The 11,106-nt window shown below is 37.2% G+C and overlaps 2 protein-coding genes across 3 annotated transcripts; one reads left to right on the top strand and one right to left on the bottom strand.

The window, feature by feature from the left end:
- Positions 1 to 357: 357 nt before the first annotated feature.
- On the bottom strand, positions 358 to 6,395 carry LOC137742546 (glucosidase 2 subunit beta-like). 2 transcript variants are annotated; one of them, XM_068482447.1, is made up of 16 exons: positions 6,077 to 6,393; positions 5,865 to 5,981; positions 5,371 to 5,466; positions 4,875 to 5,114; positions 4,308 to 4,540; positions 3,914 to 4,006; positions 3,702 to 3,782; positions 2,766 to 3,057; positions 2,562 to 2,666; positions 2,366 to 2,467; positions 2,192 to 2,249; positions 2,004 to 2,072; positions 1,255 to 1,342; positions 920 to 981; positions 728 to 779; positions 358 to 652 (listed from the first exon to the last, which is right to left on the bottom strand). In XM_068482447.1, exons 1-16 carry the CDS (start codon positions 6,225 to 6,227, stop codon positions 590 to 592), a joined length of 1,902 nt encoding a protein of 633 aa, XP_068338548.1. In that variant the 5' UTR covers positions 6,228 to 6,393; the 3' UTR covers positions 358 to 589. The 2 variants fall into 2 exon arrangements, with proteins under 2 accessions (XP_068338548.1, XP_068338549.1); XM_068482448.1 differs by lacking the exon at positions 3,914 to 4,006 and having other exon boundaries at positions 6,077 to 6,395.
- A 1,110-nt stretch (positions 6,396 to 7,505) lies between these two features.
- Positions 7,506 to 10,539, top strand: LOC137742353 (uncharacterized). Its single transcript, XM_068482203.1, has 7 exons — positions 7,506 to 7,891; positions 8,090 to 8,166; positions 8,269 to 8,403; positions 8,736 to 8,790; positions 8,948 to 9,035; positions 9,991 to 10,089; positions 10,176 to 10,539. Exons 1-7 carry the CDS (start codon positions 7,587 to 7,589, stop codon positions 10,314 to 10,316), a joined length of 900 nt encoding a protein of 299 aa, XP_068338304.1. The 5' UTR covers positions 7,506 to 7,586; the 3' UTR covers positions 10,317 to 10,539.
- The last annotated feature ends 567 nt before the right edge of the window (positions 10,540 to 11,106 follow it).

Genomic DNA, 11,106 nt, shown 5'->3' with positions numbered 1-11,106 from the left:
GCTATGCGCCGTGCCGTGGTATGTAATGTATGGGGTCCTAATTTTCGACACCAATTGCCTTTCTCAATTCTCAACGTCCCTCTAGTCCTAACCACCAGCACAGCACATAGACATAAATTCTCGGGTTGTTTGGTGACCAAAAGAACTAGACGCTTACCTTCAAAAATAGCCATGTTAGGTTATTGAGACACCGCCCCCTTTTTTTATTGTCATGTCAACATTATGATCCACTTTTATCTGGCTTCATACTCAGTTGTAAATAAAATCACAGGGACTCGTCAAAATACAGAAATTTAGATCATACAACTACAATTATATATATATATATATATATATATATGTTATATAATCATATGATTTTGGAATTACTACTACTCTTAAGCTCATTTCAAAATTGTATCAGAGGATCAATCATTTCATATCACTTCGTGCTACTAAGTCAGACTTTCCTGTTAAGGGCTCCTCATCAAAGCATCCATCCACAACCCCTATAAATAAATTTCAGGGGACACTACTGGAAATTTGCTTGAAATCCTTCAAATCACTTTGCGTAAAAGGCCACGTTGCAGGGTAAATCCGTCACGACCATTTAAAGTTCATCGTGGCCTTGTGGTTCTTCTTTGTTCAATACGACTAATTTGTGTTGCAGTTCCTGTCACATTTTAATCCCATTAGACATTTCAATGCTAGAGAGCAACAGTAAACAACACTCTTAACGGAACAATACCTTAAGTTTTTCCTCTAAGCAAAGCGCTGGTGTAGAAAACAACGCTACGTACCTGTCGCAGGAAGCTGAAAAGTTAGACCCAGGTAATACCACTACATATCCACAATGAGAAATGAGAAACTGTGTGTGTGTGTGTGAGAGAGAGAGAGAGAGAGAGAGAGAGAGAGAGAGAGAGAGCTGAGTGTGACTTACTCGCAACGACTTGGTTCATCAACATCAGCAACCTCATTTTTCAATCCACATCTAAGTCTGACCTGAAGATAAAATAAGACGTGTAAGACTGCAATCAGGATAAAAATTAAACCAATAGTTATGTGACGTTTGTCTAATTTTCAGTCAAAATATTAATGGGCAGTAATACTGGTTGTTTATGGTGTCTATTAAAATCATAACCCACCATTGTCTTACAAATTAGAATTTACCATTCAATAATCTCATTTCTAGTTCTTCATGGAGACTATAAATGTGTGTTTCATAAATGACAAAATCACAGCATAATATATATATAGAAACGTGATGATAACTACCTTCAAACTTCTATCAGGCCCATTCCAGCACTTATCACCATTTGCAAAGACCATGACTTTGTACGAGTCCTCAAATTTGTCCCAGCTCCTATTTTTCCAAAGATTATATATAAAAAAAAAAAAAGTAAGAAAATTGAAATGCAAGAAACATATGCTCTCTCAGTCTCTCTCCCTCTCTCACACACACACACAGAGGTACCTGTGATGGTGACATCATCAGTGTCAGATGCTTGAGTATTTCCTAAGAGAATGCCAACTTAATCTATAATGTTTGCGCCATTATCTACATCAAGCTGCTGCTCCACACCGGGACGCAGCAAGACATGTTCAATTAGTTGGACTTAAAATCCAATGATCTAACCTTTTCCAAAATGACTTGCCAATTGAAGGCAAGGCCGACAATCTAGAAACTAATTGCAAAGTGGACAATGGACAGCTAAGATGTGGTGCTTGACCTATGGCAAGGATCTCTTAGGAGTTAGGTGGAAGAAGAATAAAAGGTGCTCCACACCCAGAAAAAAGAAACATCTAACCCCCAAATGTTTCATCATTCCATGATTAGTGATAACATGAACGCAAAGCCGTATTCCAATTTCAAACCAAAATCAACCCCTTGACAACTTGAGCAAACCCCTAACCCTAAAAGCTAAGAAAATGGTAGATGCATAACTTGATCTTTGTTTCCGTCCACCAAAACAACACCTCCTTTTCTTGTATGACATACATAGGAAGAAAAAGTGGACACCTACCCTAAACGGGTTGTAGAGTGGCCCTCCACCTGGGAAGCTTGTTTATATGGGCATACTTTGTAAACATACCTGAACAGAGAATTTTGCGTGCCCACAGGTCAGATACATCAAACATGAAATTTCCTCCAAAATCAAAACTACAACACCAAGACATTTGAATGCTAAAAAAGTAAGGCAAAGTTCGTAACTTATTCTGCTTGCTTTCAAAACAACGATCATAGAATGAGTAGAACTCCTTATCTGGTCCTGTAATATCAAATAAGAGCTCAGTTTAAGAATGCCTAGCAGATAACCAACTATGCCATAAAAAAATTAAAAAAAAAAAAAAACGTACATAGAGATGCAGCTCAATAGATACTAACCAAAATCATGTTTTAGCTTTTTTGTCAAGCTTGATATTCTTGAACTTATCTTAGACAACTTGGCACTGGATTCGTCATACTCCTTGCGTATACTAGCAGCCTCTGAAAAACAGATAAGTACAAAGATCTGAAACATTCATATGTTCTTATTTCTGTAATCAAGCACTTAATAACATCCAATTTTTTTACTGACTACCTGATTGGTTCACTGGAGTTTGGAATAAATTAACAGCCTGTAGAAGGTTCCGCACAGTTTTTTGTATCTTCTCCAACCAAGATGGAGTACTTGAAGTTGTTACATCTGAAAACAGTTATGTAATACATATAAGGAGCATAATAATCCAATGAAACAGCTTGGGTTGTAAAGTGATGAACACAAGTCCACCGAGCTGCTGCATACCTGAAAAGTCTGAATCAGTGTCTGACTCGTATTTGTAAGAAGAATCAGAATCGCCGTGATCCTCCTCTCCAAAATCATTATCTGCTGCCTCCTCCACATCTTCGTCGTCATATTTTTGGTTGTCATCATCAGTTTCTGAAGCATAGCCATCATACTCCTCATGAGTGTCCTCTTTTACAGCATCAACTTCTTCTCCTTCCTTTGTGGTATCTTCACCAGTCCAACGAGAAGCAACACGGCGGCCTAACTCTTCCCTGGACAATGACTCGGTCTTTTCAGATTCATCCTCGCCCTGCAGAATGATAATCAAGCAAATGAAAAAACCTATTGGCTCCTAATAAAAGATACCAGCGGGAATTATAAGAAACACTTGGAAGTTTTTGGCTAGTCATGATTTAGTTTCACAAGTGAAGAACCCAAAATACAATATCAGATAAACTTTAACGCTTCTCACGTTTAGATACTACTACAAGCAAAACATAAGATAAAATCCTTGAAGTCCCTTTAAAATATGTATTGTTTTGATGAATATCAACAACTTCAATCTTGTAATGCAAGTATTTCTGCTTGACTTCATTTTTCTTATATATAAAAGTGTTAACGGAATAGAAGAAGGCCATTTGGTGGCACATGCAAGAAAGAAGTTTCTAATTATTTAGTATTGATACAACACACTTTACACCTTGGAAGTTTGGAACTGCCAAAATGTGTGCCATACCATCACCAGTCTAAACCTTGATGGACTACCTACATGTCTTCATGATAGACCTTTTCCCTTTAAAGAACTTAATAGACGAAGGGGTGTTCATAATTTCGCATAGATCAGGTCACCACACTATGTGAACTCAATAGGTGAAAAGAACTAGTGAAGGATACCTTTCAGCAGACAAATCAATTAATAAGGCAATCAAAGAGTGTGCAGCTATAAGCTATTACCTCATCAGGAGGCACCTTGCTTCCAGAATCAAATTCATTTTCAGATATAGCAACAGGCTCTTCTTTCTGCTTTTCTTCATGCTACATTGAGACAAAAGCAACTTTTATGTCCCAACAAGATATCGTAATCTAACATGTAATGCAAGAACTGAAAGCTTCAACTGAATAGATTTGTCTTTGTCGAAGAATATTATTTCAAAGTCTTGGTTTACCTGTTCTACACTCTCAACCAATGATCCTTTATGTTCAGGAGTATAACTATGATCATCTTTAGCAGCTAAGTCATCATGGTTCTCTGCTGTATCCTATGACAATGCTGTCAATGTGAGAACTAGAAGAAAATAAACCATTTCAACTACCAGTGAGCTGTGGTTATGGTCAAAGACTAATTTCAAGTAACAGAACTTATACTTATTCATAATTTTTGTACATGTACATGCATGATTTCAGTTAAATGAATTCAATTGGCAGAAATCCATTTTTAATGCAGATGAAGAATATGTATCTTAGTTTAAGAAACCTATAACCTACATATTTATTTGCAAATTTCTCCAAATAGCACTATAAGAAGAGAACAAAACAGCCCGTGTAAGCAATTAAACTAACCTGAGATAAGTGAGAACCCTCCAAAATCCCAATTTTCTCTTCATACGTACTTTCTGTACGTCTGACTTCACCATCAGAGTTTTCCAAATCCTCACTACTGTCCTGCTTAGCTTCCTCTTCAATTTTTCTTTTCCCTTGGTTAGCTTTCTCTTCGGCTTCTTTTCTCTCCTGCTCTTCTTTTTCTTTCTGTAACCGTTCCTTCTCTTCTGTCTTCTCTATTTGTTCTTTTTGTTCTACACAACAGGTGAGGAGAAAACAAAAACTGTTATGACATTTAACCATTGTATTACCAGATAATAGGAGAGATTTTAAGTTATTTACATTGATCAACCTCAGCATCGACACAACAGTCAACGACTCAACATGCCTAGAAATTTAGAAAATGCATAGAGAGGAGAGAAGGGAGAAAAAAAAAATCTTACATCCATTATTCAAAAGCGAAAAGCCTTTTCTTTTTAAGAATTTGCCAAAATTATTAAATTCCCACAACAGAAAATATATTGTCTTAGAAGAAGAAGAAATAAGAATAACTTTGTAAGAATAAGACATGACAAAACAGAAGTATACCTTTTAGATGGTCAACAAGCTTTTTCAGAATTTTCTCCTCACTTTGCAACTTTGATAGTTCTGCTTCATCTTTGGCCATAGCTATTTTGGCTTGTTCAACTTCCTGCTTTCGTATAGCGACCCCCTCTTGGTAAGTAGAAATCTTCTTTTTGAGCTTATCTCTAGCCACTTTCCCAGCCTCCCAACATGTATTTGGGCACTTTACTTGACCATCATATTCATCACTCCCATCACAGCAGTCTGCAGATTGCAGACAGGGAACAATGCATAACAGATTAAATAAATCAGCCGGGTAAAATAATTGTATGATTTTTATGTTAAGGAATGGAGAACTGGTTTTCTTAAGAGGCAACATATCAATATAATGAGGCTTTTTTCTAAACCTCTCTTTCCCCTTGCCGACTCGCCTTGCAAAAATGAAACGCAAAAATGCTGTCTGTGATGGTGCTCTTAACAAATAACTTGTGCGGCTATTTGTATTGGCACAAACACTTACCGCAAATTCCATCATTCACTCTAGACGAAAATATCAGGAAAGGAGCGTGTCCCACATTCCGACAATAAAATTTTCCAGCTGGGCATGCAGATGTACCTGCAACCCACCAAATCCAAGTTCAACCATGAGCGAAACAGTATATCAAGTCAAGAAACACGTAAAACCACACCGAATTCTAGCAAGAAGTTAATAGAAAGTTGATCGCTCTGAAACAATATATACATTGAGAGAGAGTCCCATTTGGCTAAAACATTGTATTAAAGTAAGGAACAACCAAATCTACAAGTAAAAATGCGAACAAAAGACCATTTGTTATTAGAATTTGCAATAGCTAGGTAATGGCAACTGATAGAAATTATAGCAATATCAAATGGAAACCTGTACAAATTACAGCAATGGAAAATGGTGGCAAGCAGCTCAAAAATTCAAAAAAAAAAAAAATTATATTCAGAAAAAATTTAAGAGAAAGGGAAAGAGGAAGGAATGAGTAGTACCAGGCTCGTCGGTGCCGTCAGGGCAATCGCAGAAGTCGTCGTTGAGCTGAGCCCTGCTGAATTTCTTGGATCCATCTTTGCATTTGATCACTTCCGAAGATTTGTAGTATTTCTCATCTGGGAATTCCAAACCCAAACTCGGATTTTAAAATTTGTTGTTTATACATAAAATGAAATAATAATAATAATAAATTGAGAAGGAGTTGGATGACCTTGGGGGGAGATTCCGAGAAATTGATTCGTGGTGGGAGAAGAAGATGCTGATCCAACAATTGATATTGATATTGATTCGAGGGAGAGTGAGAGGACACACAGAACGCACAGCGCCGCCGCAATGAAGCTCCGCTTCACCTTCATCTTCATCTTCTTCCTCAGTCCTCGGTCCTCAGAAGGAAAAGACGATCAGAGAGAAGAACGAGAGAGAGAGTGGTCTTTTCGCTCTCGATTGTCGATTCGATTCAACCAAACCACCACCAAGTTAACGGGAGTTCTTAAGTTTTACCAAGAGTTAAAAACTCTTCATATCGTATGTTAGGGGCAGTCAGGGTACTTTAGGCTATGTTTTCTAGTAAAAGAATTCAAGCCCCAATGAATGCTGATCAAGCTATCAAGAAATAAACTTAATGAGAATAAAATATTATGCAAAAGAAATTTTGTTAAGAATGAATTTTACATTAATAGACTGAAGTACGGCCTTAAAACATATAAACAAATTGAAAGTGTGTCAGCAGAAAACTTTTATTTTTCTTTGTCAATGAAAGAAAATTTTCATTTGAAAGTTCTTTTTGAGTAATGTTTGTTACAATGCATTTGTAAAATTCTTCTTTTTTTTTAATGAACAAAGCATTTGTATTATTCTTAATAGCAGCTTTGTAGGCTGTAGTCTTTGAGTAAGTTTACAGGTAGATTTATGATTTAGCCACCAAATCCTAATGGTCCTTAGACTTGGTTAAATCAAGTATCATTAGCAAACAACAAAATCGCACCTAAACTCATATGCAGTTTTAGCTCCTATTACAGCGTTGGATTACAATTTACAATGCTACATAGGTACTGATTTTATGCAAGATTTAACCATTATAAAGATTCATTAGACTTTTTTCTAAACCACTTAGTGGTATGTATTGTGAAAGAGTGTGCGGCAGCAAAAAGAAAGGGAGAAAGTTGAGTAATTTATGTGATAATTTTTTCATTATTTGTGTCTTTTTTTTTTTTTTTTAAAGGACAACTTATGGTAAGTCTTGGTTATCCACTCCTTTTGGGGGCTGAGAAGATTTACATATGCATTTTAGCCTCTCCATGGCAAAGTCTGGCTTCCATACCAGTAGCGGGGTTTGAAGGAGACCTTGCAGCCCGCCTTTTACCACTGGACCACCAACTCGTGGTTCATTATTTGTGTCTTTACTTAACAGTATTGCAAGTACTACAAAAACTAAAAGAGTAAGATCTTTTAAATGAATCTGGATCCTCGCCGGATGCTCTTTCTTTGCTACCAAGAAAATATCTCATCTCATGTTACCCTTTTTTTTTTACCTTTTTTTTTTTTTGGGTAAACTCATGTTTCCTCTTTTTGTTGGTAAAAAGTTTTTAACTTCAAAGAGTCAAAAGACTAAAACCCCTCCTCGCAAAATGGCTGAGGCCCCAGGGAAGATACTTTGGTATACGCTGTAAAGGGAGAGGCAGTCACGTTATCTAAAATCTCCCACAGCCTGAGCCTCAACAATGGAGGGAAGCTTGCTTCTCAGTCTCGGCTGCTCCTCTTGTTCTCCCCATTTAAAACCTCATTTCTCTTTCTCCTCCTCTTCTTCCTTGCTCTTCGGAAAATCCCACCTTCTGGGTTTAATCCCCAGACCCTTACTCGCCCACAGCACCCTATCACTCCCCTCCCCTCGAACCGCCCTCCGTACTTCGTCCTTCCCTCTCGACCAAGCTCTCGAAAAGCCCAGCAATGGCTCAGCAGATACGTTGCCCAAGATTGATAAGAGTGGCAGATTTTGCAGCCCCAGAGCCGCCAGAGAGCTCGCTCTGTATGTCTCTCTGTCTTATCCTATCTTTTTAATTACTTATTTATCTTCCTCAGTTACTGCAAACTAAACTAAACCCATGTTTGTTTATTGGAGAAATAGTGAAGGTAAACGAATGATATTCAAACAAAAAGTAGTAATTTTGGGAATTGTTTCATTTCCAGCCTTAACCAAGTTTGTTTTGGCGGGATTTAAACGCAGGTCGATTGTTTATGCTTCTTGTTTAGAGGGTTCTGACCCAATACGTTTATTTGAAAAGCGAATAAATGTCCGTCGAGGTAACTACCCCCTTGTTATAGTCTTAACGTTTGTATATGAAGCATTGAAACGTTCAATATGCTTGTGTTCTGAATTACTCATCACACCTTTTCTATTCCCAGAACCCGGGTATGAATTTGACAGGGCATCATTACTTGAATATAATCCCATGAGCTTCGGAGGACCCCCTGTCACAGTTGAAACCGTTGAGGAAGCAGATGAGCTCCTGCGCAAAGATGAAAAGGAATCTGCAATAGGTATACATGTGACAATGTACTAATGTGGTTTATATGCAATCATGTTAGTTGTTTGGCTCACACAGTTTGTCCTAGAACTTGTGATGACTGATTCTATAACTTAACGGGGTCTTTCTCCCACTTGTTGGGTCTCATGAGCTCCAACTCCCCCTCTAATCAAAATTATTGTGCAACTTCAATGCTATAATGACCTTTTCTGTAATTTACATGTCCTGTTATTCATAACTTCATCAAAATTTAGTTGATAGTGCCTTTACATTTTGCTCAGTTTTCCACTTTATATGCAACCCCTATTTCCAGAGTAATAGTCTGTGTAATTTTTCTCTTCTCAGAAGCAGAAGTTCTTGCAGCTCCTCCAAAATTGGTATACAGCAAACTGATTTTACGGTAAACCATCTACTCTATTGATCAAAATTTTACTTTGTAACTATTTGATGTAGCAAGTGAAGCATATCATTTTTCTGTTTTTCTTCCAACATTGTTTATTGAGGGTGACGGGAAGTTGTGGAGAGACCAACTAATTTTGTCTTTCTTTTTGTTACAGATTTACAAGGAAACTTTTGGTTGCAGTCATGGATAAATGGGGCAGTCATGTGCTCGTTATTGACAACGTTGCCCCTCCAAATTGGAAGGTTGGGTACACCAATAAGCTTAATACATTTTGTTTGCACATTATCTTTGTTGAGTTTTGTAGCTCCTGAAGTGTATTACTGGTTCGTGCTTCTTGTAATACACTGGGGAGAGAGGGGGGGGAGGGGCTTAGGTTGTGCGTTACTTTTTTGTGCATTGACTATCCAGGTTTTATATGCTTTTACTTTTCTGGGTCTTTGTTCTTTCTTTTGGCCTGCTTACATGTGGTCGTTTCCATAATTGATGTGTACACTAATTCTTAATCGGCTCAAGGTATAAACGCAATATAGGCATTGGTGAATAGTTGGTTTCCCCGTCTTTTGGAAAGGACAATTAGTATCTTTATGCAGCCAAAATGAAGCAGGAGTTTTGTTCTTTGAAATGAAAAGAAACAAGGAGGTTGATGCACTATGATTGTCCAACCAAGTTATACTATTCAACAGTCTTTCACATGATGGCTTTTGGTCATGGTGCTACTGGTTGTGGGGTGTGTCTGATGTTTGCTCATCGGCTGTTTACCTCAATTCCCCATTTAGGATTTACTTATTGTCTATTCTGCTTTCCAACGTCAGGCAAAAATATGGAGGATGATACCAGGCAGATGTCCATTAAAGGCTTTAGTTACCTAGAGCCGCATCTTATTTTCACGTAGGTATAAATGAACTTATATCTAGTTCCAGATAAGGTGGGAATATAACACATGCTTTTTGGAGATCGGGGGTTTCTTAATTCAGTCTATGTATGTTTTCATAGCACATGTTTTGTACTTGGGTAGCATTACACCATTAGAAAAAATATCTGTTTCATAAATTGCTCGTCTTCTAAACGAGGCACCAAATCCAGTTCATTGTTTTATATTTGGGTGAAAAAGGGTATTATTACAGAGGTATTGATATTTTACTCCCATTTTTCTACTAAGTACAAATGTTTTACACCATGTTCATCCGTAATCTTCAGGATGAGCCAGCAGGCAGAATATTGGAGCTTTGCATCCTCCACTTGGCAATGTCAGAAATAACAGTGCTCGAAACAAGACACCCGATTGTCATTAACGAGGTATGATGTTGTTTACTTTCATAACTTGTAAGTATATTTGTTTTGCCATAGTTGCTTGGTTTGATTGAATATGGCATTTTGTGAAGGCCGTAGATCTTGCTAAACGGTTCTGTGATGGATCAGCACCCCGTATTATCAATGGTTGTCTTAGAACATTTGTCAAACAAATTGAAGAAGCTGGTGGTTTAACTCGGGCTTTGGGGTATAAACAGAATGTGGTCACTTGATGAATGAACTTGTCTTGTTTGCACGTTTTCGGACAGTTGTTGGTAGGCTGAAGAAGAGTGTCAGTTTAGGAGTAATGCATTAGTTTGTAGGTGGTGGAAACATTGTAGGGGAACGGAGGCCATCGAGAGAGGCGGGCAAACCAATGTTTTATAAATGATGTACCTGAAAATGTAAGAATTATTCATATCAAGTATATGATAAATGCTGTAATATTTGTATTCAGATATTATGTATAGGTTTTTTTTAGCCAAAATAGTCTCTGAGATTGGCATAACTCCTCACTTTGGTTTTTGAAATTTGAAATTTGAAATTAATAGAAGTAGTTTCTGAATTTGTCTATCATCAATCATTTTGGTCTTTCCTTGAAAAATTATCTTAAATAAGAACCAAAAATGACAAAAATATCCTCAATTTAATAAATAAACTCAAGAATCGCTTCTATCGATTTTTAATATGAGGACCAAAGTAAAGAGTTATATCACTCTCAATAACTATTTTGGCTAAAAATCCTTATGTATACGATAATGTCAGTAGTAGACTACTTAAAGTTAAAACGTTTTGTCAAGACACCCTGAGCACCCTTCTGCGCTCCGACGGCGATGAGACCCCCTTTTGCGCTCCCATCTAATTTCAAAGATTGGGAAGAATTGCATAATTGAAGAGCTTCATAATTTCAAAATCCCAAACAGTAATTCAGAAATTAAAGTCAATAAGCCCCAATACTAACACAAAGTATTTAAGAACAAAGGAGTTATATGAACTTGATTTTTTTTTTCTTTTTTTTTTGAA

Source organism: Pyrus communis, chromosome 8 (genome assembly GCF_963583255.1).
Source record: "Pyrus communis chromosome 8, drPyrComm1.1, whole genome shotgun sequence".
Classification (NCBI taxonomy): Eukaryota; Viridiplantae; Streptophyta; class Magnoliopsida; order Rosales; family Rosaceae; genus Pyrus; species Pyrus communis.
This window is presented reverse-complemented; position numbering and strand designations above follow the sequence as displayed.